Source organism: Trichosurus vulpecula, chromosome 8 (genome assembly GCF_011100635.1).
Source record: "Trichosurus vulpecula isolate mTriVul1 chromosome 8, mTriVul1.pri, whole genome shotgun sequence".
Lineage (NCBI taxonomy): Eukaryota > Metazoa > Chordata > Mammalia > Diprotodontia > Phalangeridae > Trichosurus > Trichosurus vulpecula.
Window position 1 is genome coordinate 234,714,354 of NC_050580.1, and position 25,570 is coordinate 234,739,923.

Genomic DNA, 25,570 nt, shown 5'->3' on the forward strand with positions numbered 1-25,570 from the left:
GGTTGGCCTCAAGGAAGGAATAAAATAATGTATATCCCCTTCATTGCAGGTGAGGCTACATATACAACAAATAATGTCTAGTTTATTTGATGTATCATAATCAATTTTACTAAACTTTTTTTGTTGTATTTTTGTATTATTTACAATAAAGAATGACTCTCAGGAGAGGTAAGGATCAATTGGGAAATGTAAAAACAAAAGATATCAATAATAAAAAAATTTTTAAAACTTTTGTAGTATGTAGTACTCTTGAAAACAATTGCATTAAGATGCAGGATAAGTAACTTCTCTGAATAGTATGCTAATACTGCTGCAGAGAATTTAAACATTTTGAAAACAAACTGGAGAATGCTAAAAGAAATACATTTCATCCTGAATTAGACAGAAATAGTTAAAGTATAGCCAAGAAAGCTGCTGCTTGTACTCTTGTGCTGACAATTTGACACATACTCAGAATCATGTTTTTTCACTATAATCAACATTCAGGACTGTGACTGTGGAATTATGTGGTCATTAAACTTGCCAGAAAATCACAGCTTTTATTTTGAAAAGTAGAACCAGATGCTTTTTTCTCCAAACATTCACTCTTCTGGAAAAGTGCCCATGTCATTTTCAGATTAACAGGCCAATTTAGTTTGACTTTTCAAAACCTATTCTGTTCTACCTAGCTTTATGACATCTTAGCTATCAAAATAAGATTTTTAAAAATTCAACTATGCCATGAAGTTAACTGTAGATTCCTTTTTAACCACATGAAATCTGAAATGCAAGAAGGCTGCACTCCCTGATTTTACATAAAATAGTGCTTGCTAAAAAAGCCCAGTGTTAGATAAACCCAAAGACCAGGCCATTAAGGTAAGAATTCACTATTCAACAAAAACTTCTGGGGAAATTAGAAAGCGGTTTGGCAGACACTAAGTATATACAACAATCTGACACCAAAACCAGGATAAGCCCCAAATGGATGCATGACTTAGAAATAAATGATGACATCATAAACAAATTAGAGGAGTAAGGATTACCATTTATACTTATGGATAGGGGCAAAACTCATAACCAAACAAGGGACCAAACATAGAAAATCATTATTACTTAAAATAAAAAAGTTTCTGTACAAATCAAACCAATGTGGCTAAAATTAGAGAAGAGAAGTAGGGAACTGGGGTGAGGGTGAATCTTTGCAGCATTTTTTTGGGTAAAGGTTTCATTTCTAAGTTATATAAGGAACTAATCAAAATTTTTAAGAATAAGGGCTCCAATTGATTAATGGCCAAATGATACAAATAGGCAGTTTTCAGAGGAAGAAATCAAGGCTATTAATAGCCACATGAAAAGAGGCTCCAGATAATTTACAATTACAGAATACAAATTAAAGCAGATCTGAGGTTCCACATCCGTTGCATCCACCAGACTGGCTAAGGTGATAAAAAATGGAAAATGACAAATACTAAAGGAAAAACAGGGGTGGAGCTGTGAACTGGTCCACTCATTTTGCAAAGGCCATTTGGAACTATGTCTCAAAATTTATTAAGCAATACATATCCTTTGACTCAGTTATACCACTACTAGACGTCTATACTTCTAAGAGATAAGAGAAAGAGTAAAAGAACCCATACATACAAAAATATCTGTAACAGCTCTTTTTGTAGTGGCAAAGAACTGAAAACTCCAAGCAGTGGCAAAGTAATTTAGAATACACGTCTTGCCTGACAATCAGTCAAGCTAAGAGAGTTTCACCAGTAGACTGGTCACAGGGTGTTCTAAATAAAAATTAATCAGCTTTCAGAGACTGAATACTGAGTCAGAGAGAGGAGGAAATCTGCACAATATGGGGAGTATTCACACCAACAATTCAACAATCGTATATTAAGTGCCTACTATGTTGAAGAAATTATGCCAAGTAACAGTGATACAAAGACAAAATAAAAAACAATGTTGCCCTAAAGGGCTTATTCCACTGGAAGGACACAACTTTTTACAACAACAAGTCAAAGATTCCTGCATAACAATGTTCATATAACACTGTAAGATCTACATGGTGTTCTCTACACAATCTAATCATGAAAATCATGTAAAGAATCTAATAATGAAGAAAACTGAAGCTCAAACTTGCTTCCTAGTGATAGACCATGCCCTTTGTACCTCAATTTCCTCGTTTTCGCAACGAGAGGGTTGGACTAGATTAGCTCTAAAGTCCTGTCTCTCTCAAACATCTTACACTCTAACTCCACTTTTCCCCTACTACTTGCAGTGTCTTCAAGAGCTACTTCTCTACCCTACTGAAATTTAAAAAAAATTTTTGCATGTACAAAGATTTTTGGAACTGTGATGGAATTGATTCCTGTCATTACTCAAGCTCATACCTTCTGTGAGAAGTGTTAGGCACTCCTATTTCCCTAGGAGTTCATTGTTTGGTTTGTTTTCTCTATCTTTTAAGCATTCTACTTCTTGGCCATTTCCCTATTCATCAGCACTTTCCAAAGAGTAAAACACTATTAGTTTACTGATAGTGACTTCAGAGAACTATGTTTAGAAACAGTACTGAAGTAGATGCTGGAGAACTCCATGGTTTAGACTTAATAATTAATTCTACAGTAACCCTCATCAATTTAATAAATCCAAAATGAAGGCTAATATTTACCTCTAACAAACGAGGTATCCAACCTTTCCGATACCCATAAGGGGGAGGTTCTCTTCTCGATGAGACCAGCGCAGTCTGCCTTGATCTCTGTGATCTTGCCCTTTCCTCAGCTTCAAGCTGGTCCTGAGAAAGCTGAGTTGGAGCAGGTAAAAAACTACAAAATCAAGGATAAGGAGAAAAGTTAGAATACAAATAAAAATGCTGTTTGTCATTCAAATCAAAAATGAGAATAAAATTTTTCTTGTTAATTTTATGAAAAGGGAGAATTTCTACTCATTCGTAGAAGTGCCAATACTAGTCATTTTGTATTCTAGGTAATGATGAACTTCTCATTCACGGGATCGCGAATATTTGACTAAAGGCAAATGAGATGAGTTCTATAACGAGGACAGTCACAGTATACCCCACAATAGCTATCATACTAGGTTTTTGAATCTCTTGTAACATGAGAGTATTCAGAGGATGATTGCAAAACTACTGATTTTCCTTTTGTTTCCTTACTTTTTAATCATTATAGTACCAATATTAAAGGATAGGGAGAAACAGGAAGAGAAGTTGAAACCTAAAAGAATGAAAGGGATAGGGAATGGGCATGCAGCAGCTAGAGGAAAAAAAAGCACATTTAAGAATCCTTTTCTCATCCTAATCAATTCAAGAAATTAATGTATATAATCTTAAGTAACAACAAAAAGGTTGATTTTCTGAAAAAAGTTATTAACCTTTAAGACATAAAAGTAGTGCCAATTTGAATTCTTTTGACTATTTATACTTCCAGTATATCAATCATAATAAATGTTAAGTTAAAAAGCAAAAAGGTCCAGTGCATTTATTCCAAAAATGAATTACAGCACATCGAACAAAACCTCTGACATTCACTGTACGAAAGATTTAATGAGTCCCCCAAATACACTGGTCAACCAAGAATAAAAAGAAAAGTCAATCACTGCATTAAACATACTGTTAGCATCAGAAAAGCAATTCCATCTTTGACAGAAAGAGCCCAACTCTAGTTTCTGCATGCTAATATAGCAAAGATCAAAAGAATTTATTTATATCAGTCTTCCCCAAAACATTTCAACTGGAGCTATCAACAAGGTCCTATGGGCATGGAAAATAGAAATGAACAGGGAAATGACCAAGAACTAAAATGCTTAAAAGACAGAGAAAACAAACCAATTCCTAGGGGCACAGTTTCAATTTTAAACAGTTTAAGATTAAAACTGCAGGCTTCGTAAAGTTAGCAAAAACTAATTCAATGAAAACATGAGAACCACTGGTCTAAAATTAAGCTAATGTTGATACTGTTACTACTACCAGCATTTCCCTTGCATGTATGTGTGTATATAGATAGATAGATATGTTTATATACATACCACCCTTCCCATAATATCTGGCTCAAGTCCTTCTCCCTCAGTGAAGCCTCTCCTTACCTATCTTCCTATCTCCTTGGGTACTGCTCACTGCCCGCCCACAAGTCAGCATTACACTACAGTTTAATTGTCTACATCTTGTCAATAGAGTGAAAGACGGCGGTAGACCAGGTTCACCTCTTACTTCCTTCTCTATATACCACACCATGTAACACATGGTGCCAGGCATGTAAGCATACTGGCTCAATACTTGTTTTTCCAAGATTCACTGCTAGGGTCTGTTCAGAATGATGACTTTCTAAACGAGCCGAGTAGGAAAAGCAGGAAAGGGGCAGGAGCTAAGGATAACAATGACATGAGATCGCTTCTTGAGAGCAGCGACGGTCCTTTTGTACTCTCAAGGTTTAGCAGTGTGCCTCAACACAGTAGGAGCTTAATAAATGTTTATGGTTTGACTTTCGCAGTCTCTCCCCGAGCCTCCACTTTTCTTGCCGGTGGTTTTTTTTTTTTTAATCAAAATCTTTTCCACTTACTAAGCCCCTGTTTTAGGAATTAGTCTAAGTTATGTAATTTTTTTTTTTTGCTCAATACGCACTAGTGACCATTCACTTTAAGTCGGGGGCCGCCTCCATACACAGCTTCCACGACAACGGGAAGAAGCCAGAATCAGCTTTATCTGGAGGGGGAGGAGGGTTCTCTTCCACCAGAGAAAGGGACTGACCATCACCTATGAGCCCCCTCGCCCCCAATTCAGAGCTCGCTAGGTGGAGTTTATCCTTGTTTTCCGAAAGAGTACATTAGATGAGGGAGCAGGCTGGAAGCTCTTCCTCCCGCCTCAGTTTCCACCTCCCTCCTCCAACACAAATAACCATTGTCCCCCCTCCCGGTCCCCACCTTTTCAACCCCGACCCCCCCACCTCCAACTCCCTCCACGGTGATGAAGACCTCTTCACTACCTCGCCCCCAGAAACAAGAGAGATTCAAGCGACCAACTAGGGCAATTCCTGAACGCGAGGGGCAGGCAAATGTTAGCCACGCCGATCTCGGCAGCCCGGACTAGGGGCGGCCCACGGCCGGGGTAGGTGTTCAGGAAAGGCCCCGGCTTCCGGGAGGCCTGGTCGACTCCACCGCTAACGGGAAGTCCCGGCCCCACAGCTTTACCCCAAAGCGTCGCTACTCCCCCAAAACCGGCACCCTCCCAGAGCGTGGCAGCTGAGGAATAAAAAGGCAAAAGCGAACGGAATCTCTTCCGTAACGAAGACCACCACCCCCCCCCCCCCATTCTTCCCCACAACCCACCTGGTCAGCGCCATCTTCTTCCGCTGCTTCCAGCGCTCGCCGCGGCTGAGCTGGGAGGGGTTTACTAGGCAACTGAAAGGGGTTGGGGGAGGGTGTCTAAGAAAAGACGAGCGAAATGCGCACGCACCCTTAGCGAAGGGCCTCTTGGGATTTGTAGTACTCTTTGACCGAAGGGCGGGGAGGGGGCGGGGCGAAACCGTGGGCCAATAGAGCAATGGTAGACTCCGGTCCCTTTAACGTTTCAATTGAACGTACACCATGATGTCACCGATACTGTGTGACGTTCAAGCCCTGCCCTAAGCAAAATTGTGAAGTCAGAGTACTTGGTGTTGGATACTTCTTCAGAACTGTTTAACAACGACTGTACTCTGGGGAACCTGTCAACTAATGGAATTCATGTTTTCAGAGGAACCTAGGTGACTCATTGGGTAAAACGTTGGACCTGGAGGCAGGAGAGATCTAGCTGTGTGACCTTGGACGAGTCACTTAACTTCTGTCTACCTCAATTTCCTCATCTGTAAAGCGGGGGTAATATAATAGCACCTACATTTCAGGGTTATTGTGAGGAGGAGATAATACATTTGGAGTGCTTTACAAACCATAAAGGGCTACAGAAATGCTAGCCGCTATCATACTTTTTGGAACCAGAGGAGTGTTTATCTCTAATAATACAATCGAAGGTGCTGCCACAGGACTTGGGGGAGATATTTTGGTACTGGAGGAACTGTTGGATGCCCTTCAAAAAAAAAAAAAAAAACTTCAGCACCCAGGACAGCACCATATGCATCTAAGACAGTAGTTCAGCAAGCATTTTATTCAGTACCTACCGGGCAGCACCGCTCAGCTCAGGGGTATTACCCAGACAGAAAAGAAACAATCCCCTGATCTCAAGGAACTCCCAGTCTAATGTGGGCCCTAATGAACTTTTGTTCTTAATGACCACTGATGATAAGGGCGTGAAACAAATAGCAGTAACAATGAAGAGCTAAGTTCTGTTTTTCCTACTATAATAGAAGCAAAAATTAATTAATATTGTAAATAAGAGCTCACAACAGCAAGGGATCAACATGGGCTAGAGTTTTCAGGGAAGGCCTACTAATATCAATAGGCTCTAAGGACAAAAATCAATCAATAAGTGAATATTTATTAAGTGTTTACTAGGTGCTAATCACTGAACTAAGTGCTAAACTAAGCTAAAAAGTTCAAGCCTTCAAGTGTACATTGTGTTAGAGGGAAATAATATATGCCCAGATTAATCGGAATAAAGTTATTTATTCTATGGGGTAGGGGCATCAGGAAGGGCCTTGTGTAGGGCAGGGTTTCTTAAACTCATTCCACTAGTAATCCCTTTGCACCTGAGAAATTTTTATGCGACCCCAGGTATGTAGGTCTATAAAATAGGTATACAAATCAAACATTGACTGACAATAAATCATAAATAAATTTATTTTGAAACAATTCTTACCATTTATTGAAGATGAAAGCAAATTTCCACGCTAATGAGATGGATATGCTGGCTTATTTTTACATAAAGAATTAAATCTTGGCAGAATATTTGATACTACAGGACATAGAGCATCTTCAACGTTTTTCAGAGATGATCAATATTTTGATTTTATAATTGTCAATGCTGAGAATGCCACTTCCCATAAATATGTAGTACAAAATGGCAGAAGTATGTTTAGGGCCATTTCAGAAATTGTTGGAAATTCTGTCCTAATCCCAAACAAAATTCATTTAACGATTTGGTATATACAGTAAAAACACTGCAATTCATAACATACAATAGTCTCGAATCTGAGCTGAGGTGTTTCTGGCAGTGTTCGTTGGCATTGTGTTGTGTGATGGCATGCACAGCGCAAAGTGTGCATGTTGTGTGTTCAGAACCAAGGCTGCAGTTAAGCTGACAATGCAATATGGGCAAGCATTACCAGAAACACCTCAGATCCATTAAGCTTTTGATTTTGAGTTAATTTTTGGTAATTGCCCATTTGGTAATTGCAATTTTACTTTTACCAGTTTTTTAATGATCCCCACATTCAGTGACACAACCCCATATGGGGTTGAGACCCACCATTTAAGAACATCGAGTGTAGGGGAGGGCCCTTGAGCTGACACTCAGAGAAAGCTAAATATTCTGAGAGGGAAGTGAGAAGCTAATATATTCTAGGCATGGGTGCACAAAAGTAGAAGATACTTCATTTATTGTCTCATTTGCTCCTCAGAACAACCATGTGAAGTAGGTGTTTATTATTTTCCACACATTTTTCAGATATGGAAATTCAGGTTAAGTGACTTTCCCAGGGTGACACAACTAGTAGGTATCCAAGGCAGAATTTGAACTCATCAGCTCTTCCTAATTCTAGGTCCAGACATCTGACAGTTGGGATGCTCCATGATGTTATGTATGGGGGATGGCCCAAGTGGTAGAGTTTGGCCAGGATGTTGAGTTTGCAAGGGGGAGTAATGTGAAATCAATCTGGATATATAGGTTGGAATCAGACTGTGAAAGACTTTAAATGCCAAACAGAAGAGTTTGCATTTGCTTCTAGAGACAATAAGGAGCCCTTGGAGTTCCTTAAGCAGGAGAGTAACATGTTCAGGATCTACATTAGCAATATTGATTTGACAACTATATAAAGTTTGTGTTGGCAAGGGGAAAAATTAGAGGCAGAGAGACCAATTGGGAGGACAGTATTGAGTCCAGACAAGAGATGATGAGGAACTTAACTGTGGTGGTGACTAAAAACAAAGGATGTATACAGAGGCAGAATCAGCAAGACTTGAAAACTTATTTATTGGTGATGGGTAGTAGGGTGAGGGAGAATGAAGACTCAAAGATGGTTCCAAGGTTTAAGGGAAATCACAAGCCTGAGTGATTAGAAGAGGGAAGTGAGCCCTCAAGAGAAACTATGACACTGTTTCTGTGTGGATGCATTTAAGATCTTTATATTATCATTTGCTAATTCTACGCTTCTAAATAGTCATATCTGGAAAGTTTTAAAGAAAAAGATAAGACTAAAAAGTTCAACCATGCAGAATATATTACAAAAGGAAAAAAAGCAACATGGTGTATTTTCCATTTAATTGACATTTCTTATTTCCCATATAGATGGTTTGTTCCCTTTTACATTAAAATACCAAGTATAAATTGACATTGATTCAGTAAATGGATAATGATGATTAGGAGCTTGGATTGACAACCGGAACAATGGGCATAGATTTTTATATCTTAGACTATTCTTATTTGATAAAAGATGGCTTGTATATTAGACTACCAAGCCCTCTAAAAGCAATAATAAGCAATATCATGAACTAAAAACAAAAGGAAAGAAACTATGACATTAGGAAGAGGTCTGGTCTTGGGGCAAAAGATAATGAATTCCTTTTTGGATTGCATAGTATATTGAGGGAACATGCTCAGAGTTGCCCTTTCTCATTCAATTGAACCATATGGAAGCTTTGGGGCCTGCTTCCAACTATGCAGTAACCCATTTCTGGGAGGACTTTGAATTTTAGTACAACTTAACAAACCCTGAGTGACCCCATGCTCCTCTCACTGTGACAGTGGCATGGGACGTGGAACACTAGATTAATTAAAAGAAGAGACAGCTTCTAGCTCAGCCTTTTTTGACTCTCCACGTGGTATCATGTAGCTTCAAAACTTCCAGAGAGGAGTGGGAATAGGCTGTGCTTTCTTCAGGACAGCATGATGACAACTATGCCCAAAGGGTAGCTAGTGCAGAGAGATAAGTAAATAAACTGGTGCCTGGGTTCTTGGTTGCCTTTTCCCCTTGTTTCCTTGGCTGAGTAGGTCATTCCTCAGAAACCTTAAGATGTACTCCAGGTTTGGAGGTGACCTAGGAAGCTTTGAGGGGTCTGGAGGTCTGTGACTGTGCTAGCAGGAACATCCGCCAGAATGGGTGGTGACTGATGGCAGGGAAAGCTTCTGCGTCAGAGAAGATAGCCTCCTAAAGGAGTGACCTATCCTGCACAGATGCCTCAGCCAGCTGTGAACTGCATGATTACATGCATGAGATCTGAGAGAGAGGAAAGAATTCTAGACCCTGAAATATGAGGAGTTGTGAATTACCCTTTGCCAATAATGTATAAAATAAAAGTGCATTACCCTTGTGCTCTGAGTTTAAGAACATTTTTCCCATGGAAGCTGTGTCTATTGCTGGAAGAGTAAATGCTGGGTTTGGGGGGTTTGTTTTTTATAACTACTCTTTTTATAACTACTCTTCTTGCTATATATGGCATTTGAGTAAATGCCTTTGCTAAATGGTAATTAAGCCTATTGACTATTTGTTCTTTCTTTTTAAAAAAGCCAACCTTTTTTTATCAATTAACAAGCATTTATTTTTATTCCTCTCAACCCATCCCCCCCAATAGACAAAATCCAAACCCTCATAACGAATATACATAGTCAAGTAAAACAAATTCTTGAATTGCCTGTGTCCAAAAATGTTATGTTACTTTCTGTGTGTTAAGTCTATCACCTCTCTACCAGGGTCCTCTGGAATCATCATAGGTCCTCTGCAATCATGGTTGATCGTTACAATAATAAAATGTTCTTAATTTTTCAAAGTTGCATCTAAGGCCAGATTTGAAAACATTAAGATGAGTCTTTCCGATTCCAATCTTAGTGCTCCTTCTACTGTACCACCTAGCTGCCTTTCATATCCTTTGACCATTTATCAATTGGGGAATGGCTCATATTCTTATAGAATTGATTATAACAATAAGAATACATGAATATAATAACATTATAAATAAGTTCTCTATTTGAGAAAAAGGGCTTTTATCCAAGAAACTGTCTATAAAATTTATTCTCCAATTTTCTGCTTTTCTTCTAATCTTGGCTACATTGGTTTTATTTGCATTAAACACTTTTAATTTAATGTAATCAACATTATCCATTTTATATCTCACACTGTCATCTGTTTCTTGTTTATTCATAAATTCTTCTATCCACAAATCTGATAGGTTATATGTTCCACGTTCTTCTAATTTACTTACAATCTCTCCCTTTATATTTATATTTAGGTCACATATCTATTTTGACCTTATCTTAGAAATCATGTAAGATATTAGTTTATAGCTAGTTTCTACCTGTTTTTCCAACAATTTTTACCAAATAGTGAATTCTTATCCTAAAAACTTAAATATTTACATTTGTCAGACACAAAGTTACAATAATCATTTACTACTGTGTATTGTATGTCTACTCTATTCCATTGATCTACCAATCTATTTCTTAGCCAATGTCAGATAGTTCTGATAATTACTGCCTTTCAATACAGTTTAAGATCTGGCATTGCTAGACCTCCTTTCTTTACATATATTTTTCATTAGTTTCTTTGATATTCCTGACTTTTTGTTCCTCTAAATGAATATTGCTATTATTTTTTCTATCTCGGTAAAATAATTTTTTGGTAATTTAGTTGGTATGGCACTGAATAAGTAGATTATTTAGGGTAGAATTATCCTTTTTATTGTACTGGCTTGACCCATCTATGAATAATTAATATTTCTCCAATTATTTCAATCTGACTTTATTTGTATAAAAATGTTTTGTAGTTATCTTCATACAGTTCCTGGGTTTGTCTTGGTAGGTATACTAGCAGGTATTTTATATTGACTATGGATATTTTAAATTAAATAGCTCTTACTATCTCTCTTTACAGGGCTTTGCTGGTGACATATAGGAATGTTGATGATTTATGTGGGTTTATTTTATATCCTACTACTTTGCTAAAATTGTTAATTGTTTCAATTAAATTTTTAGTTAAATCTCTAGGATTTTCCAAATATATTGTCTGCAAAAAGAGACAGTTTTATTACCTAATTGCCAATTCTGATTCCTTGAATTACATTTTATTCTCTTATTGCTATTGTTAGCCTTTCTAGTACATATTAAGTAATATTGGTGATGATGGGCATCCTTGTTTCACTCCTGATCTTATTTTTTAAATTTATTTATTTAATATATTTAGTTTTCAGCATTGATTTTCACAAGAGTTTGAATTATGAATTTTCTCCCCATTTCTACCCTCCCCCCCACTCCAAGATGGCGTCATATTCTGGTTGCCCATGTTCCCCAGTCAGCCCTCCCTTCTGTCACCCCACTCCCCTCCCATCCCCTTTTCCCTTCCTTCTCTTGTAGGGCAAGATAAATTTCTATGCCCCATTGCCTGTGTATCTTATTTCTAGTTGCATGCAAAAACTTTTTTTTTTTTGAACGTCTGTTTTTAAAACTTTGAGTTCCAAATTCTCTCCCCCTCTTCCCTCCCCACCCACCCTCCCTAAGAAGGCAAAGCAATTCAACATAGGCCACACATGTATCATTATGTAAAACCCTTCCACAATACTTGTGTTGTGAAAGACTAACTATATTTTGCTCCTTCCTAACCTATCCCCCTTTATTGAATTTTCTCCCTTGGCCCTGTGCCTTTTCAAAAGTGTTTGTTTTTGATTACCTCCTCCCCCCATCTGCCCTCCCTTCTATCGTACCCCCTTTTTTATCTTCTTCCTCCTTCTTTCCTGTGGGGTAAGATGCCCAATTGAGTGTGTATGGTATTCTCACCTCAGGTCAAATCTGAGGAGAGCAAGATTCACTCATTCCTGCCTCACCTGCCGCATCTTCCTTCCTGCAGAACTGCTTTTTCTTGCCACTTTTATGTGAGATAATTTACTCCATTTCTCCCTCTCTCAATATATTCCTCTCTCATCCCTTAATTTGATTTTATTTTTTTAGATATCATCCCTTCATATTCAACTCACCCTGTGCCTTCTGTCTACACACACACACACACACACACACACACACACACACACACATATGCATGTTCCCTTCAGCTACCCTAATACTGAGGTCTCATGAATCATACACATCATCTTTCCATGTAGGAATGTAAACAAAACAGTTCAACGTTAGTAAGTCCTTTATGTTTTCTCTTTCTCGTTCACCTTTTCATGCTTCTCTTGATTCTTGTGATTGAAAGTCGAATTTTCTATTCAGCTCTGGTCTTTTCACTGAGAAAGCTTGAAAGTCCTTTATTTTATTTAAAATCCATATTTTGCCTTGAAGCATGATGCTCAATTTTGCTGGGTAGGTGATTCTTGGTTTTAATCCTAGCTCCATTGACTTCCAGAATATTGTATTCCAAGCCCTTTGGTCCCTTAAGTAGAAGCTGCTAGATCCTGTGTTATCCTGATTGTGTTTCCCCAATACTCAAATTGTTTCTTTCTGGTTGCTTGCAGTATTTTCTCCTTGATCTGGGAGCTCTAGAATTTGACAACAATATTCCTAGGAGTTTTCTTTTTGGGATCTATTTGAGGAAGTGATCTGTGGATTCTTTCAACGTCTATTTTACCCTCTGGCTCTAGAATATCAGGGAAGTTCTCCTTGATAGTTTCTTGAAAGATAATATCTAGGCTCTTTATTTGATCATAGCTTTCAGATAGTCCAATAATTTTTAAATGATCTCTCCTGGATCTATTTTCCAGGTCAGTGGCTTTTCCAATGAGATATTTCACATTGTCTTCCACTTTTTCATTCCTTTGGTTCTGTTTTATAATATCTTGATTTCTCATAAAGTCACTAGCTTCCACTTGCTCCAATCTAATTTTTAAGGTAGTATTTTCTTCAGTGGTCTTTTGGACCTCCTTTTCCATTTGGGTAATTCTGCCTTTCAAGGCATTCTTTTCCTCATTAGCTTTTTGGAGCTCTTTTGCCATTTGAGTTAGTCTATTTTTTAAGGTGTTGTTTTCTTCAATATTTTTTTCAGTATTTTTTTGGGTCTCCTTAGCAAGTCATTAACTTGTTTTTCATGGTTTTCTCATTTCTCATCCCAATTTTTCCTCTACTTCTCTAACTTGATTTTCCAAATCCTTTTTGAGCTCTTCCATGGCCTGGGACCAGTTCATGTTTTTCTTGGAGGCTTTTGATGTAAGCTTTTTGACTTTGTTGACTTCTTCTGTCTGTATGTTTTGGTCTTCTTTGTCACCAAAGAAAGATTCCAAAGTCTGAGACTGTATCTGGGTCTGTTTTCGCTGCCTGGCCATGTTCCCAGCCAACTTACTTGACCCTTGAGTTTTCAGCAGGGTATGCCTGCTTGTAGAGTAAAGAGTACTTTGTTCCAAGCTTGAGGGGATGCACTGTTGTTTTCAGGGCTATTGCTATACAGCCAGGTCTGCCACACCAGCACTCTTCCTTCCCCAAGAACCACCAACCCGGACCTGACACAAATCTTAAGCAGGCTCTGTACTCCTGCTCTGATCCACCACTTAATTCCTCCCACCAGCTGGGCCTGGGGCTGGAAGCAACTGCAGCTGTAGTTCTGTAACTGTACCACCTCTGCTGCCTCCGGGGTAGTGGCTGAACAGCGAACTCCTTTCACTCCCCACAGCTTTTCCCACTAACCTTCTCTGTTATCTTTGGTGTTTGTGGGTTGAGAGGTCTGGTAAGTGCCACAGCTCACTGATTCGGGGCGCTAGGGCTTGTTCCACCCGGCTCCTGGTCTGGTTGGTCCTGCTGCTGCCTGCACTGGCCTCCACTCCCCTCTGCTCCCAGCTCCGTGCACTGATAGACCTCACCCAGCAACCATCCAGGCTGTCCTCGGCTGGATCCCTGCTTCCCTCTGTTATTTTGTGGGTTCTGAAGTTCTAGAATTTGTTCAAAGCCATTTTTATAGGTTTTTGGAGGTACTAGGAGGAGAGCTCACACAAGTCCCTGCTTTCCAGCCGCCATCTTGGCTCCCACTCCTGATCTTATTGCAAAGTCTTCTAGCATATTCCTGTTACAGATAGTACTTGCTGCTGGTTTGAGATAGATACTTCTTATCCTTTTAAGGAAAAATCCATTTACACATATGGTTTCAAGTATATTTAATAGGAATGAGTGTTATATTTTGTCAAAAACTTTTTCTCCATCTATTGATATAATCATATGATTTTTGTTATTTTTGTTTTTGGTATAATCTATTATGTTAATAGTTTTCCTTTTGTTGAAGCAGCCCTGCATTCCTGGTATAAATCCTACTTGGTCACAGTGTATAATCTTTATGACATATTGTCATAGTCTTTGAGCTTGTGTTTTATTTAAGATTTTTGCGCCAATATTCATTAATGAAATTTGTCTATAATTTTCTTTTTCTATTTTTGCTTCTCCTGATTTAGGTATTAGCACTATGTTCATTTCATAAAAGGAGTTTTCATTTTGGGATCTCTTTCAGGTGGTGATTGGTAGATTTTTTTTCTATTTCTATTTTGCTCCTAGTTCTAAAATGTCAGGCAATTTTCCTCAACTTCTAGTGTCTAGACTCATTTCTATCATAACTTTCAGGTAGTCTAACAATTCTTATATTGTCTCTCCTCAATCTGTTTTCCAGGTCAGTTGTTTTTCTGACATTTCACATTTTCTTCTATTTTTTTCATTCTTTTTATTTTATTTTATTATTTCTTGATGTGTTATGAAGTTATTGGCTTTTTCCCCTTGCCCAATTCTAATTTTCAAGGAGTTATTTTCTTCCTTAAGCTTTCGGATCTCTTCATAATTTTCTTGATTTTCCTACATTACTCTTATTTCTTTTCCCAATTTTCCCTCAACTTCTCTTATTTGATATTTACATTTCTTTTTTTTTAGCTCTTATTTAACTCTTTTTGTTCTTGTAACCACTTTACATTTTTCCTTGAAGCTTTATAAGTAACTGTTTTGACCTCATTGTCTTCTTCTGAATTTGAACTCTGATCTCCTCTATCTCCATAGTAGCTTTTTATGGTTAGGTTCTTTCTCTTTTGTTTACTCATGTTTTTAAAACAGCCTATTTCTTGGCTTTCTGTTAGGGTCAGGCTCTGGTCCCAGAGTGTGGGGGATAATGTCTTAGGCTTGAGATTTTTTGTGTTTTTTTTTTCTGAGCTCTCTCTGGCTGGTTCAAGGCCAGGTGTGGTCACAAGCTCACACCTTTATCTATAAGTGACCTCAGATACTCCTCTCTGCCCCTAAGATGAGACCAGAGCCCCCATTAGCACTGCCACCACAGTCTTGCTCCCTACAGTTCCTCCAGCAGCCACAAGTGTCATCTTGCCCCTCTGCCCTGGAACTGAAACCAGAGACTCTGCTCTCCTGCATGTGACCACAGCAATGCCTCTGCCCCTCTGTAGACTACACGCACCTGCATATTCTCACTCCTCCTTGTGTACAGCCACAGCCTGGGACTGCATCTGGTCAATTTGCCTGGGCCCTGCCTCCAGCAGCAGCAGCAGGCCTCACACTGATCAGCTGCTGGACCCTCACACAATCAGTGGGGTGAAGTTCCCCAAGTTGAGGGTGAGAACTACACAGTTGCCCCCAGAGCATGCTGTTTATTGACTCACTAGAGTCTGCCAGATGGTACCTGCACTTCTCTCTGGCCAGACCACCACCTTGGGACTCAAATCTTTCCTAACATCTTTCGCTGTCTTAGGCTTTATCTCAACTTTTCATTATTTCTGCCACTGTAAAATTCACTTTGAGACATTATTTTTAGTTATTTGGAAGAGCCAGGTAATTTCCTGCCTTATCCTGCCATCTTCCCACCATTGTTTATCTTTACAATATTGCTAATACATAACTTATTTTCACGATTCTGGTCATTTCACTCTATCAGTTCATGTAAGTTCAGTTGATCACAGTTTTCTCTGAAGCGATGTCATTTCTTACAATACAATAGTAATCCATCACATTCACATACCATAGCCATTTACAGCCATCCCCCAGATGACAGACATTCCCTTACTGTCCAGTTCTAAAAACAAAAACAATCCAAAAGCCCCAACTTTGTTAAAATATTTTTGTACATATGGATCCTTTTACTCTTTCTTTGATTGTAAAAGCCTAATAATACTACTATTGGTGGGTCAAAGGGAATGCACTGTTCAGTTGCTTTTGGGGTCATAATTTCAAATTGTTTTCTAGAATGGCTGTACCATTAATTCCTAGATCCTCTAACAATATATCAGTGTGCCTACAATCCCATGACCCCTAGCCTACTTGATGACTGTGAGGTAGAACCTCAGAGTTACTTTAATCTGCATTTCTATTATAAGGGATTTCGAGTATTTTTTCATGTAGTTGTTGATAGTTTGGATTTCTTTCTTCCAAAACTGACTGTTTATATCCTTTGACCATTTGTCTACATTTGAATCAGTTCCTTATATCTCTTGGAAATGAGGCCTTTATCAGAAAAACTTCCTGTGAAGATTTTTTTCCTCAGTAAAATCAGGAACAAAACAAAGATTTCCATTATCACACTACTATTTTACATAATACTAGAAATGCTAACTATAATAATAGTTAACTGTTATTATAATAACCATAATAAATAATTATTAAATAAAAGCAGTAATAAATAATAATATATTATACATAATAAAATATATAAATAATAAATTTATATAAATTATATATGTTATATATTATATAAATTTAAATAAATACTTATATGAATTTTGTATTGAAAATTTATAAATAATAATAAAATAACATTATTAATAGTAATAAGACAAGAAAAAGAAATTGAGAGAATAAGCATAGTTGTTCTTCAGTTGTGTCTGACTCTTCATAACCCCATTTGGAATTTTCTTGGCAAAAATACTGGAGTCATTTGCCATTTTACCTGCCTCCCAGGGTTATTGTGAGGATAAAGCAAGATAATATTTATAAGGCACTTTGCAAATCTTAAAGTGCTATACAAATGATATATAAATGCTAGTTGTTAGCATTGTTATCTGCTATTGTCTCGACACCAGTTTAAGCATTAAGATTGCTTTTGTATCATAGAAGGAATTTAATAGAACCACTTATTTTGCTACTTTTGCAAACATGTTATGTGATATTTGAATTAATTGTTTTTTCAATGATGGATATAATTCACTTGTAAATCTATACAATCCTCATTCCCTCCCTCCCCAATTTGGGAGTTCATTTACAGCTAATTAAATTTCTTTTTTCTAAGAAATCCATGAGTTATTAAAATTCTCTATGAAATTAGTTAAATCGGTGTGTTATTTAAATTATCCATTTCTTGTTCTGTTCATTTGGGTGTTTAATATTTTTGTAAATATTTATCCTTTCATTTAAATTGTTGGATTTTTTGATGTATAATTAGGCAAAATAGTTTCAAATCATTTCTTTTATTTCTTCTTCAAGGAAATTCTCCTGTTCAATTTTTGATACTTAATCCAGCCTCAGACACTTACTATGTGACCCAGCACAAGTCACTTACCCCTGATTGCCTCAGTTTCCTCATCTTTAAAATAAGTTGGAGAAGAAAATAGCAAACCGCTCTAGTATCTTTGCCAAGAAAACCCCAAACGGGGTTACAAAGAGGTAGACAGGACTGAAAAGATTGGACACAACAACTGGTCATTTTGTTTTCCTCTTTAAAAAAAAATTAAGTTAGCTAATTGTCCAATTTGAAAAAAAAAAGCTTAACTTTTTATTTATTTTATTTATTTAATATATTTACTTTTCAGCGTTGATTTTCACAAGAGTTTGAATTATGAATTTTCTCCCCATTTCTACCCTCCCCCCCACTCCAAGATGGCACATATTCTGGTTGCCTGGTTCCCCAGTCAGCCCTCCCTTCTGTCACCCCACTCCCCTCCCATCCCCCTTTCCCTTCTTCTCTTGTAGGGCAAGATAAATTTCTATGCCCCATTGCCTGTGTATCTTATTTTCTAGTTGCATGCAAAAACTTTTTTTGTTTTTGAACGTCTGTTTTTAAAACTTTGAGTTCCAAATTCTCTCCCCTCTTCCCTCCTCACCCACCCTCCCTAAGAAGGCAAAGCAATTCAACATAGGCCACACATGTATCATTATGTAAAACCCTTCCACAATACTTGTGTTGTGAAAGACTAACTATATTTTGCTCCTTCCTAACCTATCCCCCTTTATTGAATTTTCTCCCTTGGCCCTGTCCCTTTTCAAAAGTGTTTGTTTTTGATTACCTCCTCCACCCTGTCTGCCCTCCCTTCTATTGTACCCCCTTTTTTATCTTCTTCCTCCTTCTTTCCTGTGGGGTAAGATGCCCAATTGAGTGTGTATGGTATTCTCACCTCAGGTCAATATCTAAGGAGAGCAAGATTTCACTCATTCTTCTCACCTGCCCCATCCTTCCCTTCCTACAGAACTACTTTTTCTTGCCACTTTTATGCAAGATAATTTACCCCATTCTATCTCTCCATTTCTCCCTCTCTCATATATTGCTCTCTCATCCCTTAATTTGATTTTATTTTTTTAGATATCATCCCTTCATATTCAACTCAACCTGTGCCCTCTGTCTATATATATATATATATATATATATATATATATATATACACACACATACATATGTATACATACATATATACACATATTATATACATACATACACATATATATGCATATTCCTTTCAGCTACTATGATACTGAGGTCTCATGAATCATACATATCTTTCCATGTAGGAATGTAAACAAAACAGTTCAACTTTAGTAAGTCCCTTATGATTTCTCTTTCTTGTTCACCTTTTCATGCTTCTCTTGATTCTTGTGGTTGAAAGTCAAATTTTCTATTCAGCTCTGGTCTTTTCACTGAGAAAGCTTGAAAGTCCTCTATTTTGTTGAAAATCCATATTTTGCCTTGGAGCATGATGCTCAGTTTTGCTGGGTAGGTGATTCTTGGTTTTAATCCTAGCTCCATTGACCTCCAGAATATTGTATTCCAAGCCCTTTGGTCCCTTAATGTGGAAGCTGCTAGATCCTGTATTATCCTGATTGTGTTTCCACAATACTCAAATTGTTTCTTTCTGGCTGCTTGCAGTATTTTCTCCTTGACCTGGGAGCTCTAGAATTTGGCAACAATATTTCTAGGAGTTTTCTTTTTGGGATCTTTTTGAGGACGTGATCTGTGGATTCTTTCAACGTCTATTTTACCCTCTGGCTCTAGAATATCAGGGAAGTTCTCCTTGATAGTTTCTTTTTTTTTTTTTAAATTTCTTTATTTATTTTTATCCTTGATAGTTTCTTGAAAGATGATATCTAGGTTTTTTTTTTGGTCATAGCTTTCAGGTAGTCCAATAATTTTTAAATGATCTCTCCTGGATCTATTTTCCAGGTCAGTGGTTTTCACAATGAGATATTTCACATTGTTTTCCACTTTTTCATTCCTTTGGTTCTGTTTTATAATATCTTGATTTCTCATAAGTCACTAGCTTCCACTTGCTCCAATCTAATTTTTAAGGTCGTATTTTCTTCAGTGGTCTTTTGGACCTCCTTTTCCATTTGGGTAATTCTGCCTTTCAAGGCATTCTTTTCCTCATTAGCTTTTTGGAGCTCTTTTGCCATTTGAGTTAGTCTATTTTTTAAGGTGTTGTTTTCTTCAATATTTTTTTCAGTATTTTTTTGGGTCTCCTTAGCAAGTCATTAACTTGTTTTTCATGGTTTTCTCATTTCTCATCCCAATTTTTCCTCTACTTCTCTAACTTGATTTTCCAAATCCTTTTTGAGCTCTTCATGGCCTGAGACTAGTTCATGTTTTTCTTGGAGGCTTTTGATGTAGGCTTTTTGACTCTGTTGACTTCTTCTGTCTGTATGTTTTGGTCTTCTTTGTCACCGAAGAAAGATTCCAAAGTCTGAGACTGAATCTGGGTCTGTTTTCGCTGCCTGGCCATGTTCCCAGCCAACTTACTTGACCCTTGAGTTTTCAGCAGGGTATGCCTGCTTGTAGAGTAAAGAGTACTTTGTTCCAAGCTTGAGGGGATGCACTGTTGTTTTCAGGGCTATTGCTATACAGCCTAGGTCTGCCACACCAGCACTCCTCCTTCCCCAAGAACCACCAACCCGGACCTGACACAAATCTTAAGCAGGCTCTGCACTCCTGCTCTGATCCACCACTTAATTCCTCCCACCAGCTGGGCCTGGGGCTGGAAGCAACTGCAGCTGTAGTTCTGTAGCTGCACCACTCCCACTGCCTCTGGGTCAGGTGGCCGAACCAGGAACTCTGTCCCCTGCAGCTTTTCCCACTAACCTTCTCTGTTATCTTTGGTGTTTGTGGGTTGAGAAGTCTGGTAACTGCCACAGCTCACTGATTCAGGGCGGTAGGGCCTGTTCTGCCCGGCTCCTGGTCTGGTTGGTCCTACCGTTGCCCGCACTGGCCTCCGCTCCCCTCTGCTCCCAGCTCCGTGCATGATAGACCTCACCCAGCGACCATCCAGGCCATACTGGGCTGGATCCCTGCTTCCCTCTGCTATTTTGTAGCTTCTGCAGTTCTGGAATTGGTTCAGAACCATTTTTTATAGGTTTTTGAAGGGACCTGGTGAGGAGCTCACACAAGTCCCTGCTTTCCAGCTGCCATCTTGGCTTAGACCCCAAAAAAGTTAAACTTTTTTAAAAAAATTGTGCTTTTGTTCATTTTTGCTTTCAGTTTTGTGAATCTCCTCTGGCTTTTCGAATTTCTATTTTGACATTTAGTTGAGGTTTTGAAGTTGCTTTTCTATTTCTTTTCTCGATTGCATGCCCAATTAATTGATCTCTGCTTTCTCTCTTTTGTCGATAAAAGTATCTGGAGAGATAAAATTTCCTCTAAGCACTACTCTTACTGTATCCAAAAATTTTGTCATGTTGGCTCATTGTTATAGTTATCTTTGGTAAAATTTTCTATTGCTATTATGATCTGTTCTTTAATTCACCGGTTCTGTTGAATATAATTTGATTTCATTGTGATCTGTAAAAGATCTTTTAATATTTTTGATTTTCTGGGTTTTTGGTGAGGTTTTTATGTCCTAACCCATGGTTAGTTTTTGTAAATGTATCATGCACAGTTCTCGCTCTCTCTCTCTCTTTATATATATATGTATATATATATTATATGTATGTGTGTTTGTGTGTGTGTGTGTGTGTGTGTATATATACACACTTATATACATATGATATCCCAAAAGTTTTAGTGTAGTTTTAAGCTATAAAACTGATTATAGTATATATGTATGTATTTTATATATATATTCTCCATACACATATTTCAATATGTATGTGTGTTTTTATATGTGTATATCTATATCCATCTACACTTATAGATAGATAACTTCTATCTATACTTAACTTTTCTTCTTATATCTATAGGTAGATAGATAAATATAGATATTTCTTTCTTTCCACTGGCTGGTTTTTTAATGGGAAGCGCAGCAATGAGGGCTCTGAAGCTACAGTAGTAAAAGATAAGGCACCTACAGGGATATTCTTAGAACTTGTAACTGAGAGTGCAAATCGGGGGTGGGGGAGGAGCTGAGTTACACTAGAATAAGATCATAGATTTTGATCTGAAAGAGATCTTAGATCTCTTTCAAATGAGGAAATACTGAAGTTCACAGAGGTGAAGGACTTGCCGAAAGTCACACAAACAGTAAGTTCTAGATTAGAAATTTGAGCTTAGATTCCCTCACTCCAAATATATTACTCTTTCTACTATGTCATGTTCTCTTCCAATATGTAGGATTTAAGATTATTAGAGGAGTTCCATAGTCCTGGTCAAAGAAAAAGGACAGTCAATACCAGGGTAATAACTATGGAAGTTGAAGATGGTATGGGATTATTAAGGAAGTAAGACATCTCCTCCTGACCCCTCTCCTCTGTTGTACCTAGGTAGCAAGAAGTGTGTCACATTTGGATCATGGGAAGAATGAAGGCCCAGTGATAAGAAGAGACCAGGTTATAGTTTTATAACAGTTTCATAGTATAAGAAATAAGGCAGAAATTTTGTCTCCCTATGAATTCCTTAATTTCTTTGCTATCGATAATAAATTTGGTTTACTAAATTGAATGACATTTTCTTTAAAAGGATGGTAAAACATTAGTGGTAATAATTCATCATTAGTGAGTTATCCTTGTTATCAACACTAAAGGTTAATGTAGCCATTAGTGGTGCTAACTCACATTTATTTATATAAATAGATAAAATTAAGGTTTATAAAACATTTTCCTCCTAACCTATTTTATAACTGAGGAAAATTAGTCTCTGAGAGGGCTGGTGATTTGTGAATGGCTATACAATTGAATATTGGAAACCGGCTCAAATTCGGGTTTCCTGATTTCAGAGAGAGTGGTCTGATTATACCGTACTCTCATTCTTCAAATCCAAGCTTTATTCATGCCTGGATTACAGATCCCTTTGTATTTTGACTGGAATCCCGTGATTCTGTAATGTATGTATCTTGTTGTGAAGCAGAATTTTCTCATTACTCGAATCTAAATAGGTCTGTAATCCAAGATGGCAAAATGCTAAATTGTTAGTCCAATTGATGTAGAAAATAACAATACTGGAAACAAACATGAAGGTCTTAATTTAAAATGCCACTAAATTGTATTTCCTGCTTTGTAGTTTCTTTTTGATTTGGAAATATGTAAGAATGCAATATGCTTTCCAGTTCACTTCTGCACATTGGTATTATTAAGAAAATGCAATTACTTTTTTTTCATTGCATTTATAATTTCCACTTTACATCACTGTTTGATGGTGTTTCCTTAGCATGGCTTTTAAACTCCTAGTGGAAATATGAACTTCACTTCTTATCTAAAAACCACTGAATCAGCATGAATGTCGCCCCTTAGAAGATCTAGTATTTTAAGGGGACTTTCTCTCTCCTGAAGGAGTGTGACCTGGAACAAGTGCCTTGAGCCAGATTACACTGTTTTGACCTCAGTTTCTGCTCCACGTCTTGTCTGGTTCTTAGTTTCTACTTTTGTAAAATAAGGAAGTTGTATTGGATGATATCTAAAGTCTCTGAAAGTTCTAAATGGTTTTTAAAGACAGGTAGACTAAGCAATGGACAAAGCACTGGGCTTAGATTTGACTTCATATTCAGCCTCATATGCTTACTAGTTGTGTGATCTTGGTCTAGTCATATAACCTCTGACTGCCTCAGTTTCCTCATCTGTAAAATGGGATCAATAATAGCACCCAGTTCCCAAGGTTGTTGTAAGGATCAAATAAGATAATATTTATAAGGTGCTTTCCAGACTTTAAAGTGCTATGTAGATTCTAGTTGCTGTTATGACTGTTGTTTACTATTATTATCATTAGTATTAATGATGTCAGTAATGAAGGATTAAGAAATACCTTTCTGAATGTTTTTTACCAAGTGTTACATTTTAAAATTTATATCACCAAACTGTAGACCAATAGGTAATTTTTTTTTGTTGGGCTAAAATTTTCTTTCTCTTTTTTTATTTGTTAATTTAATTATTTTTAGTTTTCAACATTCACTTCCATAAGTTCTAAATTTTCTTCCCCTCTCCCTCCCTCCCCAAGATGGCCTGCAATCTGATACAGGCTCTACATATATGTTCCCAATAGTTAATTTTTTTTTTTGGAAGAGGGAAAGGCAGGGTAATTGGGGTTAAGTGACTTGCCCGAGGTCACGCAGCTAGTAAGTGTGTCAAGTGTCTGAGGCTGAATTTGAACTCAGGTCCTCCTGACTCCAGGGCTGGTGTTCTACTCACTGTGCCACCTAGCTGCCCCCTCAATAGGTAATTTTTAAAATAATATTTTCCCTTAATTACATAAAAATTTTTGATATCTGGATTTTTTTTAAGTTTTGAGTTCCAAATTCTATCCTTCCCTTTCCCCTTCCCTGAGAAGGTAAGCAATCTTATATAGGTTATACATGTGTAATCATGTAAAACATATTTCCATAACCAATAGGCAATTATGCTCTTCTTAAAGATTTTCAAGGAAAGAGGATCTATAATTTCTTATTCCCATAAACCTACCTGCTCTTAGAAAGTCCTTTATCATCCAAAATAAACATTTATTGAATACCCAGTGTCTCCATGGCTCTGCTTTGGATTATAGAGTCATTTACAGAATATGGAAAAGATTAAGTCTAACCTTGTGTAGTAAGCTAATAAATCCGCAACATCATTGGGATAGATTACTGTCTCCCTTATATGACCTCCACACTATTACTTATCGTGTTCTCCACATCTTTCTCCACTTGTTGCTATCTTATTCTTCCTTCAAGGCCCTGTTCAAATGTCACCTGCACCACAAATCTTTCCTGCTAGAAGTGATTGCTCTCTTATCTGTTCTTACGTCAATTTATTTTCTCTTTATGTGTACATATAGGTGCAACATGGCATAAAGTATTAGAATGCTGGGTTTGGAGTAAGGAAAACCTGGGTTCAAATCCCATTGCCAACATTGATAGCTCTAGACTAGGACATGTCTCTTAACTGATCTGGGTTGCAGGTAATTATTTAGGACTTGCAGAATATGACTTAGAATGGCTGAAATCTGTGGTGGTGGAAGAAATTCCTTACCTACAGATCCTTCACGCATAAGTACTTATAATGTTGTGATCTGTAATGTATTTGTCTATTTTTCTTATTTTGCCCCACTAGCTTATGTCAATAAAGGTTGAAGGACCTCAGCAGAAGGGCCCTTTTGATTCTAGCTGATCATGTGTCTAGTTCAACTTGGGCTCTTTGTAGAGGACAAAACCTCTGGCTGCTTCTGGCCATGCAGACTCAGCACTGAAGGACTCTGATAAAGCAATCTCCTTGCTAGTCTTAGAGCAGAGTCAATGACTAGATTTTTAAAGGGAATGAGCTATGTTCAGTTAGTCTTCTCTTCCTTTCATGTCCACTGGGGCAAGGCTCGTGTCCTTCTCCCACTTAGGCATCATGGGAACTGCTATCACATAGCAAGGGGCATAGAGAGGAGGGAATCAGCCAGAGAAGCCTGAGTCAGGGCCCCTGGCTACCTTTCCCACCTGATGTTTCCTCTTCTGAGTAGGTAACCAAACCTGATTGATCTTCAGATGGTATCTACCAATAACAACTACTATGGGACCCAAGAAGTTAGGGCACTGTGTGGCCATTCCAAGGGACACATTTACTCCCCTTCCAAGAGAGACAAAAAGAGAGAGAGAAAGAAAGGGAGAGAAAGGAAGACAGAGGAGAAGGAGGAGGAGGAAGAGGAGAAGGAGGGGGGAGAGAGAGAGAGAGAGTGAGTGAGAGAGAGAGAGAAGGAGAAAGAAAGAAAGAAAGAAAGAAAGAAAGAAAGAAAGAAAGAAAGAAAGAAAGAAAGAAAGAAAGAAAGAAAGGGCATCCAGAGTCCTAAGATCCTGACTCAGGCTCACCTGGAGGAGTACCTACTCCTCTAAGATGCTTGTGTGCATGTCAGCAACATACAAACAATGGACACTTCTGCTACCCTTCTTGAGAAATCCTGGAAAG

General features: G+C 37.8%; 1 protein-coding gene across 1 annotated transcript in view; it reads right to left on the minus strand.

Moving 5' to 3' along the window:
• The window catches only part of SNW1 (SNW domain containing 1), a 34,594-nt gene extending 29,055 nt beyond the window's left edge, over nt 1–5,539 (minus strand). Inside the window, exons 1-2 of the mRNA XM_036735016.1 lie at nt 5,311–5,539; nt 2,642–2,795 (exon numbers count right to left, since the gene is read on the minus strand). Of these exons, the coding sequence (XP_036590911.1) occupies nt 2,642–2,795; nt 5,311–5,324 (168 nt within the window). The 5' untranslated portion in view covers nt 5,325–5,539. The remainder of the gene's footprint in view (nt 1–2,641; nt 2,796–5,310) is intronic.
• Between the last annotated feature and the right edge of the window lie 20,031 nt (nt 5,540–25,570).